General features: G+C 56.0%; 1 protein-coding gene across 6 annotated transcripts in view; it reads right to left on the bottom strand.

Annotated features, from left to right (window-relative positions):
* Positions 1-15,980, bottom strand: part of PTPRN2 (protein tyrosine phosphatase receptor type N2) — a 1,009,611-nt gene that overhangs the window by 538,241 nt on the left and 455,390 nt on the right. For all 6 annotated transcript variants that reach the window (XM_064367217.1, XM_064367124.1, XM_064367043.1 and 3 more), the window contains one exon: positions 5,969-6,048. In XM_064367217.1, the coding sequence (XP_064223287.1) occupies positions 5,969-6,048 (80 nt within the window). The remainder of the gene's footprint in view (positions 1-5,968; positions 6,049-15,980) is intronic.

The following is a 15,980-nucleotide window of genomic DNA, read 5'->3' as shown; positions in this document are numbered from 1 at the left end:
ACATGTGAGATGAAATGGAACCTGCTCTCCCTGGCAATGAGTTGGAGGGAGGCCAGGTGCCACCCTCAACCACTGGCTCATTGCAGGTGAGAAGGAGCTGCTCCCATAACCCCCCTCTGCATAAAAATGAAAGCGGAAACGTGACAGTTGGCTTGACGGTTTCCCAGCACTTAGTTTAGCAGCCTCCCCGAGAGTCCCCGAACGCTGCTCCTGGAGTTCCACGCGGGCGGCCCTAGAAATGATGGCAAAGCAATTACTTTCTACCACGGTGTTGTGTGTGCTCGGGATAAAGCCAGGATGAAGGCGGCTTTCAGGACTTGTAATTACAGAGCCACGGGTGACCTCTGTCCTCGCAGCAGGTTAGATCAGCACAGGTCCTGGGTGCTGCCGGCCCCAAGCTCCACTCCTGCAAGTGCTTGTCAAAATGCCAGAAGTAATTATATGGCTGTTCAGAACAGAGTAATGGGGTGCAGCTCTGACTGTCTCCTAGTCCCTAAAGCCTCCAGTTCACACACTGCAGCGCCCCTGACTACGTGGCAGGTCCAGCAGGAGATGGGCCCTGTGCACTGAGCCCTGGGACAGCCCCCCAGCCCACCCTTCCCACGCGCGCCCATGACTCCTTTGTCTTTTCTCCCGGAGGCTCCTCTTTTTAGTTACTCCTCAACGCCTGTTTCTGTAAGATGCCGTGAGTTAGAATGTTCCAAGAGCAGGAGGAGAGCCTGGCGTGTCCCCCCGGCACCTCCCTGGCCCACCCTCGGCCACGCCTCAGCAGGGCGAGCTGTGGATCCTCTACCTAGCAGCTGCAGAGCGGCAGGATGAGCTTGAGCACTGTGAGGCCACAGCTGAGGCCCCGGCGCCCCCAGCACGTGCTGATCCCGGGCAGCAGCTCAGCTCCACTAAGCATGTGACACGGCGGCCCACACGCAGAGGAACCCAGAACCCCAGGCCGGGCTGCCCAGGCCACCCCTCCAGCCCCACTGCTCTGGTGCTGTTTCCTTGGCTGGGCCCTGGGGGTCGGGTGAAGGGGGGCACTGGGATCACGTCCCCGGAAGACCCTCCTAGGAGAGTGCGGGTCCCTGAAGTCACTTTCGTCAGTTTGACAGGTGTCTCATTCACCTGCACATGGGGACAATTTTCTCAGCAAGTGGCTTTTTCGAGCCTTTCCAAAGCATCCTCCTTCATTTCCAATAAGAGTGCAACTTCCTTCCCACACTCATGGCTCAGGAGTTCCTCTTGTTCCAATGTCTTAATCATGCGCGTGGATGGGCCCCACCAGCACGCAGCTCCACCCGGCGTGGCCTCTGTGGGGAGGGGCTGTGTGGGAGCGTGGATGGCTCTGGGCCCCACCACTGGGGACCAGCACGCAGCTCCACCCGGCGTGGCCTCTGTGGGGAGGGGGTGTGTGGGAGCGTGGATGGCTCTGGGCCCCACCACTGGTGACCAGCACGCAGCTCCACCCCGCGTGGCCTCGGTGGGGAGGGGGTGTGTGGGAGCGTGGATGGCTCTGGGCCCCACCACTGGTGACCAGCATACAGCTCTACCCCGCGTGGCCTCCATGGGGGGGTGTGTGGGAGTCAGATGATAGACGTCTGCTGCTGGTGGACCAATGCTGAGGGAGGCACCCCTCCCCCTCCCCTGCAGCCACCCTTCCTGTGTCCACCTCAGCAGAGCTGATCTGATTTGATCAGCTGCAGCGAAATTCAAGCCCAAGTCCTTCTTAGTGGGTGCTGAACACAAGGTTCCCACACTGTGGAGTCCGATTCTGAATTCCACCTTGCCAGCCTCTTCCTGGTATGTCCTTGGCACACTGGACTCCACACCCGGGCTGTACCGATTCACGTCCCTCCCTCCATCAGCCCCCGAGACCCACACTAGCCCCGATGCTCTGCCCAAAGCCAGCTTCTCTGTGGAGCCTTGTCTAAGCCCCGCCCTGACCTCCCAGATGTGGCATCCACGGCCCCAGAGAGCTCTGGTCTGAACATCCCCGCACCAGGCGGGGGCCGCTGCCTTCCAGAGTGACCTGCCTTTGGGACGGTCTGAACATCCCCACACCGGGCGGGGGCCGCTGCCTTCCAGAGTGACACCGCCTTTGGAAGGCGCAACGCTCCGCCGGAGACAGATTGCACACGGTGGACCCGACAGCAGAGGAGACCCCGCCCCGATGCTCGGCAGCTTCGTGGAGACGCTCAGCGGGTGGAAGCAGGAGGATGTCACGGAAAGTCATGGAGGCGCCGCTACTGAAATGACACAGGGCGCCTCTCCAACAGGCTGAGAGGAACAATGGCAGCTGGATGCTGTGTCTTAGAGGCTGTCAGGTGGAGGACGCTGAGGTCAAAGGGAGGGAAACTGCTCAGGACAGGAGACCCCGTGAGCCTCACCCCACCACACAGGACTCAAGACAGAAGCCCCCAGGAGCCTCACCCCACCACATGGGGTCAACACAGGAGCCCCCCATGAGCCACGCCCCCACCACGCAGAGCTGAGGGTGGGAAACACACCCTCTGTGGCGCCCGAGAGGGAACGTTTGAAGAAACAGCCTGAACTCGGCCGAGCATGCGAAGGGATTCCCGGCGATAAAGCGATAAGCCACGGGCAGCCCCACACGTCACCAGGCGGGGATCTCTGCAGAGTGGGAGCCAGCAAAAGCCGACACTGTTTCTAGAGAATGACTCCTTACCTTTTGACAGGAGCAATACAAAGATGAATCAGAAACATAATATTTAAGAAGAAGCTACCAAGGAAATAAGAGTAGAAAGGGTTTTTCTGTTCCGCCAGTTAGACTGGATGGCTGAGCCGTGGAGATTCAAAGTCGCTCCCAGTCACCTCCGTGGACTCTGCGGTGCAGTAAGCACCTCCTTGAGCAAAACCCACTTATATTTAACATTCACTAACACCCTGTGCTCACACCCAAGGTCCATAATTAGCAGAATTCCCGGAAAAGCATCTCCCAGGATAAAGCAGAGACTCAGTACTGAAAAGCGGTTGCTCTTTTCATCCGGCATCAAATCCATGATGCTGGATGGGGACTAATGTGGGATTAACGACACGCCGATTCATTAGGTTTTGTATCATTCTGTATAAAGTTAGCAAAATGAATGCCTTTTGAGTGCTGCCAGGGTGATGTCTCCTGCATTAATAACGGCAGGAGATGTCAGCAGCCTCAGGTCCTCAGGCCCGTGGGGGGACCAGGCGCAGGCAGCCACTGGGCTCCAGGCAGCTGGCAGGTGCACGCAGCACCCAGCACCCCCAGCAATTTCAACAGCGGATCTGGAGTTCTGCATGCTGGTGACAAACACAGGTACCACGACTTGTCCTTCCAAGTGTGTCCGCCGTCACCGGAGGGCGTTTGTGACACTATTAGTATTCCACGTCATCTTTTATAACGAAACCACGAGAAACTCCTTTCGAGGTTGGAGCTCTTCCCTGCTCTCACGCCAGCCTGTCTACGTCTCACCTGAAACGCCTCTCGCTGAGAGGCCTCTCTTCACCCTGCAAAGTGCTCTCTCGAGGCCGACGGGCCAGCACCACCACACAGGGACATGTCCGCCACCTGACTCATGGTCACACATTCTTTTTTATAATCTTTCTTTTTCTTTTTTCTCTTTTGAGACAGGGTCTCCCTCTGTGGCCCAGGCCGGAGTTCAGTGGTGCAATCTTGGCTCACTGCAACCTCCGCCTCTTGGGTTCAAGCAATTCTCCCACCTCAGCCTCCTGAGTAGCTGAGATTACAGGTTCGTGCCACCACACTCAGCTACATTTTTTTTTTTTTTTTTTTTTTGTATTTTTAGTAGAGATGGGGTTTCACCATATTGGTCAGGCTGCTCTCAAACTCCCGACCTCAAGTGATCGGCCCACCTCAGCCTCCCAACGTGCTGGGATTACAGGCGTGAGCCACTCTGCCTGGCCAATCTTTTCCTTATATACCACAGAATTATGGCACATTCATAACACCATAACACATTCATAACACCATAGAATTATTCAAAATATTTTAAAAACTAATTCTTTAAAAATTATACATGAGCGTAAACAATTTTGCACACATACAACAAGCAAGAAACATTCTGACTCGCTCAGCCACCGGAGTATGATGGATGCACTGGTGCCAGCGAGCAAATGAGGGTGTTTAGAAAGCTGTTGACACCAGACCCAAAGCCACATTTCACGTGTGACGCCCCTTGGTGCAGCACTTTCGTAAATAACATGAACACACTTGAAATGACCGAGAAACTAGCTTTCAAATAATCCACCTCATTTTCCCTAGAAAGCCATAAAATAAATCAGAGGCCCCTGACTGTGAGTACGTCCTGATGATTTTTAAAAAGATAACAAGATGGCCATTCCTAGCATCAGTGAGTCCAGCAAACCTAATTCCAGTGGCAGCGCTTCCCCGTACTGGAGAAACGGCCAGCCCTGCAGTGACTGTCAGTGCATTTCTGCATAAAACCTGATTGCCGACTTGGTCTTAAATATGCTCAATAATCATGTCTGACGGGGAGCTGGTGCAAGAGAAACAGGCTGTGGGGGGAAGGAGGCGCTGAAGCCGTGGCTGGGACCCCCACTCCTTCCTGCGTGCAGTGTTTGGCGTGGAAGCCGCTGACCTCTTGTGCTGGACCGCGCAGCTGGAGAGAGGACAGTGGGCTGCTTTGCCGAGTTGCACCCCAGCTTCACGGGCCTCACGACAAAGTAAAGCAGCGAAATGAAGGTCAGATTCAAATCTCCACAAAGCTTAAATCAGACTCAGAAGTTTAGCACAACTTTGCAAAGAATCGTATTTCGACCACAAATCCTCAGCCCCCTAAATCACCAGCTTGAGCAAGGGAGTCACTGAGGGCACAAGGACATCCCACAAGCGAAACCGACAGCAACGAAACCAGATCGGACCAGAGATTCACGCCACCCGCAGGGCAAGGCCGCTACCTCACGCCTTCACTGCTCACACTAGGAAAAGAAACTGCAAGCTTACGGGTGCCAGTGCAGTGACGCTTCAATCAACGAGAGCTAAATACTGAGATCCCAAAACGAACCAGAGTATCCTGCTGCATTTTACGCTGGGAAAAAAGACACACATTTAAGCAGAAAATAGTTCACAGACTCAGCAACATAGAGGATTGGCTAAAACCAAGAGTCAGGTGCTGCCGCGGCTGGGTCAGCCGCCCACCCACCTTGTGGGCGATTACAGAACGCCGGCCCTGCCCGCGGAGCGCGCCTGACGCACTGAAACCGTCGGGCTGGGGTTCTGTTACGCTTCCTGGAGTTTTGTATGAGGCAGGAAGATTAAACGATTTGCTCTATAAGAGTTTTCAACAAGCTAAGAAGGGGAAACGTCACGTCCGCCCGTTCTGCTCCTCAAGCCTCGGGTGAGCGAAGCTTTGTCATTTTCACTCAGTGACCATTTTAATCACACAACAAAGGTCACTCAAGCTCTATCGGTCAGTACATCTCAAACATGTGTGATTCACAACGCCCAGAACCCTGGGCTGTAAACGGTGAGACCATCTGGAAGTCGGCCGGTTTTTATGGAAACCTCCAGACCCCACGTGGCGTCTCTGCCCACCACACGGGAGCAGGGCCGGTTTGTGCTCCCGGTCTGGTACAAAATGAAAAGCCTCAAAGCAAAATTGCAGGTGCTCTGCGCACACTGGGGTTACTACAAACGGTAAATCTTGCTTTTCCAAAAGCCGGACTTGTTCTCGGTCACACGCAGCCCCGTGTCTCCTGCCTTCTGTCTGAGCCGGTTCCACGCACCAAGGCGGTCCAGCCCCTCTCCAAACAGTGACGTCCCAGACGGTGCCCGCGGACCGCCAACTGTCCCTCCCCTGCAGGCCACAGCAGCTTTCCACGGAAACTGTGAGCTTCCTTTCGGGTTGCTCCACGTGTACTGTCAGGCCCTCTCTGCCCTGGCTGTGTGCGTGCGTGTGTGTGTGCACACGTGTGTGTGTACGTGTGTTCACGGAAGAAGCCTCACCTGTGGCCTTCTGCACATCCGCAGTGGTCACGTTTTGGACATTGGTGCTCACTTTGAAGGTCACTGCTGGTCCAAGAACCCTGGAAGAGATGATTTGAAATAAGTTCATAACGAGTCCACGTGCCACACTGCTTTTCTGAAAACAACGTGGAAAACACGGTACGTTTTTAAAAACATGAATGTCCGAGGCCACCACGGCTCCAGGCATGAACTCCACGGGACGTCGGTTTTCATTCACACCATGATCTGTTTCCATTTCCCAGTAATTCTGTTTCCAAAACACACTTCACAGTGTAATATGTATCCTAAAAAAATCAAATCAACCTCCATTCTTGCCAGGAAAAAAGGAAGTCACCATTGAAATAGATTTTAGTCTTTGTCCCCAAGGGAGATGTATGAATCAAGAGTGGAGAGCAGAGAGACTCGTATTTTTAAAATTCTTTTGACAGGAACCATTTTAAAAACTACCAAAGTCATTAGGAAGTACTCTGTATAAAAACAACCGGAAGGGAATTGCTAGGCAGGAATTATCGAAATTGTTTGAAGCGTTTTAAATGCTATGTCAACCACAATTTTGAAAAAATACATTCCTTTTTTAACCATTTAATTCATCTGAAAACCCCACATGCAGTAGAAACTGGATATAGTGCCTAGCCATCTCAAAACGAATTAGGAATGCAAGGTCCGTCCCCAAAGACAGATAGACCCCATGTCCACAGATGACAGCCATGGATCCTCTTCCTGGAACGACCCCTTCAATGTCTTCTAAGGGATAAACCCCAGCAACAGACAAGAAATGCCAAGAGGACCCAATTTAGGTGGCAGACGGCAGCTAAGGCTGTTGGCTCCCAGTCCCTGGGAGGTACCTGTGCTCCCATCTAGGCTGTTAAACTCTGACCAAGTGGATACCATGTAGCCCAGGGCCCCTTGCTGTCCCCACTGCACCCACACACCCCTGCTGACGGGTACAAGCCCAACTGGCAGGAAATGCCACAGGTTGGCCGCCTGCCCCCGTCCTCTGCACCCTTCTCCGCGCCCTCCTCCCCTCTCCTCCGCGCCCGCCTTCCCCCCTCCTCCGCGCCCGCCTCTCCCCCCTCCCCCGCGCCCGCCTTCCCTCCCTCCCCCGCGCCCGCCTCCCCCCTCCCCCGCGCCCGCCTCCCCCCCCTCCCCCGCGCCCGCCTACCCACCTCCCCCGCGCCCGCCTACCCCACCTCCCCCGCGCCCGCCTACCCCACCTCCCCCGCGCCCGCCTACCCCACCTCCCCCGCGCCCGCCTTCCCTCCCTCCCCCGCGCCCGCCTTCCCTCCCTCCCCCGCGCCCGCCTCCCCCACCTCCCCCGCGCCCGCCTCCCCCACCTCCCCCGCGCCCGCCTTCCCTCCCTCCCCCGCGCCCGCCTCCCCCACCTCCCCCGCGCCCGCCTCCCCCACCTCCCCCGCGCCCGCCTCCCCCACCTCCCCCGCGCCCGCCTCCCCCCCATCCCCCGCGCCCGCCTCCCCCCCTCCCCCGCGCCCGCCTCCCCCCCCTCCCCCGCGCCCGCCTCCCCCCCCTCCCCCGCGCCCGCCTACCCCCCTCCCCCGCGCCCGCCTACCCCCCCTCCCCCGCGCCCGCCTACCCCCCCTCCCCCGCGCCCGCCTCCCCCACCTCCCCCGCGCCCGCCTCCCCCACCTCCCCCGCGCCCGCCTCCCCCACCTCCCCCGCGCCCGCCTCCCCCACCTCCCCCGCGCCCGCCTCCCCACCTCCCCCGCGCCCGCCTCCCCCCCTCCCCCACGCCCGCCTTCCCTCCCTCCCCCGCGCCCGCCTCCCCACCTCCCCCGCGCCCGCCTCCCCACCTCCCCCGCGCCCGCCTCCCCCACCTCCCCCGCGCCCGCCTCCCCCACCTCCCCCGCCTCCCCCACCTCCCCCGCGCCCGCCTCCCCCACCTCCCCCGCGCCCGCCTCCCCCACCTCCCCCGCGCCCGCCTCCCCCACCTCCCCCGCGCCCGCCTCCCCCACCTCCCCCGCGCCCGCCTCCCCCACCTCCCCCGCGCCCGCCTCCCCCACCTCCCCCGCGCCCGCCTCCCCCACCTCCCCCGCGCCCGCCTCCCCCACCTCCCCCGCGCCCGCCTCCCCCACCTCCCCCGCGCCCGCCTACCCCCCTCCCCCGCGCCCGCCTACCCCCCCTCCCCCGCGCCCGCCTACCCCCCCTCCCCCGCGCCCGCCTTCCCTCCCTCCTCCGCGCCCGCCTCCCCCGCCTCCTCCGCGCCCGCCTACCCCCCCTCCTCCACCACAAGCTCATCCCAAGGCAGCACAGGACACGGGGCCGTGGATTTTGCACCCAAAACCCTTTCAATCTCACGTGTATTTGCGATTCAAATATCTCTGCTCATGATACTTTGGTCCCAAGCTCTGGTCTTCCTCCTCGGGATTTTTGCTAACTGTCCCGGCCAGCTCCTCTGCGTGCAAACCCGTGGTGAAGGGAGACCGCTGTGCCATTGCAAGGCGGCACAGTTATCCCCCTAACACCACGGCTGAATATTCCACGCAGAAGTCTCAGCATCACCTTGAACTCAACAAGTTCTCCCCTGAAACAGCAGCTGCTCTGAGGAGCAGACACGTCCTAACTTACAGACGTCCCCTTTGGCTTCCTTATGCCAGAAATATCCAGCTAGTCACCAAATTCTGCAGAAAGCCCTAGAAAACGCACCACGTTCACGGCTGTCTCTTGGTTCCCACTGTGATCCTTCCAGGCCCATCCTGGGCTGTCGCATAGCGGAGCTGAGTGACTTCCTGTGTCCAGCTCTCCTGCACACAGAATGTCCCTGGGAGCTGCCTCCAGGGGCTGATCACGGAGCAGGGACCGGTGCCTTCTTCTCCAGCCCAGGTTAAAGTCCCAGCCCTGGGCCCCTGGCCTGTCTGCAGTGCCTCGGCTGGGCCCTCTGTTGGTCCCCACTACGGCCCTTGGATAGGAGGAGGCCACTCCCTTCCTGGACTGCAGCTCTCCTGCCAAGGACATGCCCTCACTCATGAGTGCTGAGTTCTAACCCCTGTCAAAGCCCTTCTCCAGAGTGAGCACCATGATAATGGCAGATTCTCCCTGTCTGCAGAATCTTCCAGAAGCGCCCTAAGTGCCTGATACTTAGGCTCAAACGGCACACGGGACACTTTACAGATGTTCCCTCCTTCCCGAGTGGAGTGTGGACTCTGAGGCATGCGTGATGACTCCTGCCCACGCAGGAGGTGATCAGTTCATACTGTAACTGGTTCGACGCTTGGGTTGAATGGCTTTCTAAAATTAAGAGAAAGTCCTCATTAACATAAGCAGCATCCCTCTACCCCTGAAACAACACTGGGAACAGAGCGCTCAGTCACAGGGCTTCCAGCTTCTGTGAAACTGAATGTAAGCCACGTCTGAGAGTTCCCTGACACATGGGACTGAACTTTCCCAAACCCAACGTTCGCTCAGGTGCAGAAAGTTTTCTCTAAAGGCTAGGAGCTGGTGCTTGGTTTCTCAGAGTCCAAAGTCCCAGCCCCCGTGCTAGGAAGATGCATGTGATCCACACGTGGCCCCGTATTGCCCGGTGAGGGCTGCAGGAGAGGCCCACGCAGCGTGCGTCCTTCCTCGCACGCAAGCTGAGCACCACCGTCACGTGAGGCCACGGTCGTCACCAGGGAGCGAGTGCTCCTGCCACCCTGGGGGCACACCTCGCACGCGGCGAGCGCCCAGCGACCCTCGCCACCAGCACCAGCAAGACCCAGATGCCCGTGGCCGAGATGCGCAGAGCCCTGGCCCCAGCCCCTGTGCCCTCAGGAGCCCGCAGGAGGACGATGCCGTGAGGCCCGTTCTAGAGGACACTCAGAGCACTGGTAATGTGACCCCAACTGCGTTACTTTCCCTAACCTGAACACACACAAGCTCTTCTGTAAGCCCGCAGCGGCTGCTCTGACGTGGGGAGAAGTCTCCATCCCGAGGCCCCACTGCAGGCCTCATTCTGCAAGTCGCTGTTCTGTGGCCCTGCTAGGCCTTTCAGTTGGGCCTCAGTCCACTCAGCTCTCAAGTGTGGCAAGGCCCCAGGGCCTCTCGGACTTGCTCTGGCCCGGGACACCGGCTTAGGAGGCTGGTTTTCAATAAACTGTAGTACCCAGGCCCAGAGGGTCTACAAGTAAACAGGGCGACCGGTGGCTCCAGAGCTGAGCTACCGGGTCTGCCCCTGGCACCACCAGCAGCAGAGACCCCTCCCCACAGGAAGACCTTGCCCTGTGCTTGTTACCGAGCCCCACACATCTGCCGTGCAGGAGGCAGGCGGCTGAGTGCTGCGCGTCCAGGGGAGAGGCTTCCAGGGAGGAAGGCCAGCCGTCCCACCACCTTCTTTCTAGCGCCAGGGCGCCCTGGTTGTCTGTGCCATCTTGTTTAGCTTTCTGGTTCCTTAGACATTTGGGGAAAGCTGAGTAAATCCCCTGTGCATATTGCTGGCATGAAAAGGGGAATTTCTGTATTTAATCAGGAAATAAAAAGTAAAACAGAGATGCCTAGAGCCTTGCAGAGTCTCTTAGGAGCAAGTAGGGCAGCTCACATCACAGCTCTCGGGGAGAAGACAAGCTTTTCTTGAGCAAGGTGCTTCCTGACAGCTGGCGTGTGTCACGCAGGGCGTGTCAGGCATCTGTGTTACACACGTACCGCTCTATTGTGGTTAAAGCAGCAGCAAAGAATGAGGGTTAGGACTGAGTAGAAATTATCGACTCAGACATAAAGAGAGCTGCACGTTACGTTACACGGAGGTATCTAGGTTTCACGAAGAAACAGATGCTAATTTTGACTTTCGGATTTTCATTCAGATGCAACAGATAATTACTGAGGCCACACTACAGTCAGTTCTCGTTCTTCCAGGGGGCCACGTTCTCTAAAGTCATCGGGAGCAGACACTGACCGAGCCAGTGTTCCCACGAGAGGCAGAGGGTGAGGCCCCTGTGAGCCTGTGGACACCACGTTTCTGTCAACTGATCGACACGTAACCCTGTCTTATGTGTGCTTCTGTTCAAAGACTCATTTAATGTACGTGGCTGCCCACGCAATGCCCATCCACACTGACTTTTCTCCATGAGGCATGTTGTCACCACGTGTCCCGGCCCGGCATCTTCTCCATGAGGCACGTTGTCACCACGTGTCCCGGCCCAGTATCTTCTCCATGAGGCACGTTGTCACCATGTGTTCCAGCCCAGTGTTTTCTCCACAAGGCACATTGTCACCGTGTGTCCCGGCCCGGCGTCTTCTCCATGAGGCATGTTGTCACCACTTGTCCCGGCCCGGCGTCTTCTCCATGAGGCACGTTGTCACCATGTGTCCCAGCCCAGCATTTTCTCCATGAGGCACGTTGTCACCATGTGTCCCAGCCCAGCATCTTCTCCATGAGGCACGTTGTCACCATGTGTCCCGGTCCGGCGTCTTCTCCATGAGGCATGTTGTCACCACTTGTCCCGGCCTGGCATCTTCTCCATGAGGCACGTTGTCACCATGTGTCCCAGCCCAGCATCTTCTCCATGAGGCACATTGTCACCACTTGTCCCAGCCCAGCATCTTCTCCATGAGGCACATTGTCACCACTTGTCCCAGCCCAGCATCTTCTCCATGAGGCACGTTGTCACCATGTGTTCCAGCCCAGCATCTTCTCCATAAGGCACATTGTCACCGCGTGTCCCAGCCCGGTGTCTTCTCCATGAGGCATGTTGTCACCACTTGTCCCGGCCTGGCATCTTCTCCATGAGGCACGTTGTCACCATGTGTCCCAGCCCAGCATCTTCTCCATGAGGCATGTTGTCACCATGTGTCCCAGCCCAGCATCTTCTCCATGAGGCATGTTGTCACCATGTGTCCCGGCCCAGCATCTTCTCCATAAGGCACATTGTCACCGCGTGTCCCGGCCCGGCGTCTTCTCCATGAGGCACGTTGTCACCATGTGTCCCAGCCCAGTGTCTTCTCCATGAGGCATGTTGTCGCCGTGTATCCTGTGTGTGCCAGCCTCACATGCCCACCGGGCACTCCTGTGCACAGTGCTCACCCATCTAATTAGGAACCTGCTTAGAAATTCCAGGGGACAATTTTCAAACAGAACAGACAGAGTGACCCAGCTGCAGAATCTTCCTGCTGAGGGGGAGTTAGGAACATTTAGCCCAGTGCTCTCGGGCTGAAGTTATGATGACACAAACCAGGCCTCCACCCGTGAAGAGATACCCATCAGAACAGACACATAGCCTGGTACCCTTCTGCACCACTTCTGCCCGTGGTAAGACAATCAGCAGAACAGACACACAGCTGGCACCCTCCTACACCACTCCACCTGTGATGAGACTACCATCAGAACACACAGCCGGCGCCCTCCTGCAGCACTCCACCCGTGGTAAGACAATCGTCAGAACAGACACACAGCCAGTGCCCTCCTGCACCACTCCACATAGCTCCATGCCTTTTCCTTCTTAAACCCCTCACTCAGCCAAAAAGGGGCAACGGTCTGTTGAAGGCACGAGCCTGGCCGTGCCCCAGCTGCCAGCATTTGCTTGATAAACGTGCCTTCCTTTCCCCCCGCTTCCATCTCATGCTTTTGGCCTCTGAGTGGTGACAGCCAGACTCGAGCTGTTTACAACACCAGGAACACCGTCATCCCTCAGCACTGTTCTGGGCCATTTAAACAGCAAAACCACCAATGACAAGCACAAAACATGGGAAACGTGGCACTGAGCAGGCCTTCAAGAAGAGCCTTGTTTTACAGTCCGAGCTGAAACGAGAAGGTAGAGCTCTCCTCTCCACCTGGGCGCAGGTGCGTCAGGCAACTTGAACTTCACGGCTCGGTGCGTGTCCAGGAATGACCTCGGCATGAGCACTGATTTGGAGGTTACGGATTAATTTGCAAATACAGAATCTGCGAATGAGGATCATCTTCCGCCCAGCACCTGTGTTGAAGCATTTTCACACATGACCTTGTTATCTTCGTCACATTTTACAATTTACGACTGCAGAGAGGATGGGAGCACCGGAGCTGACCCAGCTGTGATCCGACTGCTCGTTGAACTGCTGCTGCCTCGCCGCGCGATTTTCTACATTCCATCATTTACCCTGCAAAACTGGGGGAACAGGACAAGCCTTGCAGGGCTGCTGGGCGGCTGGGTGGGACACCTGACATGCAACAGGACTCCCTCTGAACCAAAGCTGTCGGTCCTTGCTGTGCTCACTCAGGAGGGCTCTGCTCCTCCCCCGAATTCCTTGTGTGGGTTCATGCAGCCCCCAACACTGCACTGCTTTCTGGGGGAGCCTGGTGGTTTTCCTTCCGGAATGACGTGGTTGAGATAAGGGAGGAGGTCGTCTCTGCTCTTTCCCGACCCTGGACGGTGGAGGGCAGATCTCGTGAGGAGTCTGTCAACGGCCACATAAGGGCAGACCCTGAAAGCACCATCCTGAAGGCCACGCCAGGCACACCTACGGTGGGGAGCATCTGATGTGAGTTTCTGAGTCACTGAGCCATCCACCTTTTCACAGTCAAATTCACTTACTGTGAAAGGCGACTCCTATGCATAGTGGAAGAAATGCCAAAGGAATGCCACTCACTCCGCGGGAAAGCCTTCTTCCCCGACGAAAGAGGAGGTCTTCACCACACGCCTGCAGCCTAGAGCCCTGAGGGATGTCGTACTTGAAAAATGTGTTCGTGTGGGTCCTGTGGAGAATAAACTAGGAGAAACCAGAGCTTTTTATTACCATCAGGAGTCATCTTCCGATTGGGCTGGAAGTAATATGAAAAACTATATCCCTGAGATTCTACAGAATTCACCGATTTAAAGCTACTTTTAACCAAAATAAGCAAACCATAGATGTGCACATAGATAAGAGGCCATTTCCTCGCTGTAATTTTAGCTATAGTTACCTCTATTTTAAATTCCACTCCATTTATTCCTGAGTTCTTTATCACTCACTGGTTCCACTTGATACTTTACTGCATATTGATAATTACTCATTTATTTTTATGGTCATAAAATATGCCAACAAAGAGGAGAAGTGACATCTAGCATTTTACTGCTGATTTTATTGCTTGTGTTCTGGAATACTCCTATCACTCAAGATTTATGAGACAAACACACCAGCCCTCCATCAACCAGAGTGTCGAGTGTAAGAGTTCTGTCTGAAAGGTCTTTTCTTAACGGAGGACTAGCTGGAAATCTCTTTTTCCCCTACTTTTATCAGTGAAAGAATTTAGAAATGCATATAATTATCTGCCTTAAAACATCAGTATAGTGATATACTGATACATGTCTTCTTAGCAATCATGGATCTCAAGGTCATTTTTTGAGAATTAATTTTCATGGCAAGACACTTTAACCACAGGAAATAAGGCAGAGCTCCATCTGTCCTCAGACCAACCGCTCAGCTGAGAGTGAAGATGAACAAATCTCTGACACAAGCTTCCATGTTTTAGAAATGTTTTTTGTTTGTTTGAGACAGAGTCTCTGTCACCAGGCTGGAGTGTAGGGTGCAATCTTGGCTCACTGCAACCTCCACCTCCCTGGTTCAAGCGATTCTCCTGCCTCAGCCTCCCGAGTAGCTGGGACTACAGGAGCGCGCCACCACACCCATCTAATTTTTTCATTTTTAGAGAGATGAGATTCCACCATCTTGGCCAGGCTGGTCTTGATCTCTTGACTTTGTGATCCACTCGCCTCGGCCTCCCAAAGTGCTGGGATTACAGGTGTGTGCTACCACGCCCAGCATAGAAACGGTTTTAAATAAGAATCGAGGCTTCCGTTTGCTTGGGTTAGTCTGGGATTTGCGTTGCTAGATGATAAGGACTTATACCTGACACAGGCTGATTTGTATCACGTCAGCCTTTAAGGTCCATCGTAATGTAACACACCTGACTTGAGTTTTCCTAATGGACACCGCCTGAGCAGCAGTTAACTCTGTAGTCAATTTAAGTAGAGACGAGCCTCAGGTACCGTATTCCCTGGACTTCTTGTGGATAAAGGAAGGCAGCCAAGGCATGTATGTCGACAAATACAGTTTTAAAGTTAGTCGTTTAATGTGGATGCGACCAACATAAAAGTAAACACTGCTCTTTCCAACCAGTGGATTTTCCTGAAACTTTAGATACGAAAAGAAAAACTTCTGTAGACTGTTTTTTGTTTATTTTACTAGTATGCCTCAGCTGGCTTGGCAGACTGACCTGTGCCTTGTCTGTTTGACACCTGGATTTGGGGTGAAGCCCGTAACATGAATGGATGGGTGGGTAGAGAGATGGTGGGTGGGTGGGTGGATGAGGGGGTGGATGGGTGAATGGGTGGGTGGGAGGATGGATGGATGGATGCTGTATGGATGGGTGGGTGGGTGGATGAGGGGGCGGATGGGTGAATGGGTGGGTGGGAGGATGGATGGATGGATGCTGTATGGATGGGTGGGTGGGTGGATGAGGGGGCAGATGGCTGAATGGGTGGGTGGGAGGAGGGATGGATGCTGTATGGATGGGTGGGTGGGTGGATGAGGGGGCAGATGGCTGAATGGGTGGGTGGGAGGAGGGATGGATGCTGTATGGATGGGTGGGTGGGTGGATGAGGGGGCGGATGGCTGAATGGGTGGGTGGGAGGAGGGATGGATGGATGCTGTATGGATGGGTGGGTGGGTGGATGAGGAGCCAGATGGCTGAATGGGTGGGTGGGAGGATAGATGGATGGATGGATGGATGCTGCATGGATGGGTGGGTGGGTGGATGAGGAGCCAGACGGCTGAATGGGTGGGTGGGAGGATAGATGGATGGATGGATGGATGCTGCATGGATGGGTGGGTGGGTGGATGAGGAGCCAGATGGCTGAATGGGTGGGTGGGAGGATAGATGGATAGATGGATGGATGCTGTATGGATGGGTGGGTGGGTGGATGAGGGGGCAGAGAGGTGAATGGGTGGGTGGGAGGAAGGATGGATGCCGTATGGCTGGGTGGGTGGAGAGATGGATAAGTGAACAGACGTATGGGTGGATGGGTGGCTGGATGGGGGCAGGTAAATG

Source organism: Aotus nancymaae, unplaced genomic scaffold (assembly GCF_030222135.1).
Source record: "Aotus nancymaae isolate 86718 unplaced genomic scaffold, 86718_ANA_hifiasm-v0.15.2.pri h1tg000002l, whole genome shotgun sequence".
Classification (NCBI taxonomy): Eukaryota; Metazoa; Chordata; class Mammalia; order Primates; family Aotidae; genus Aotus; species Aotus nancymaae.
The sequence above is the reverse complement of the archived record's forward strand: the minus strand, read 5'-3'. Positions and strand labels throughout refer to the sequence as shown.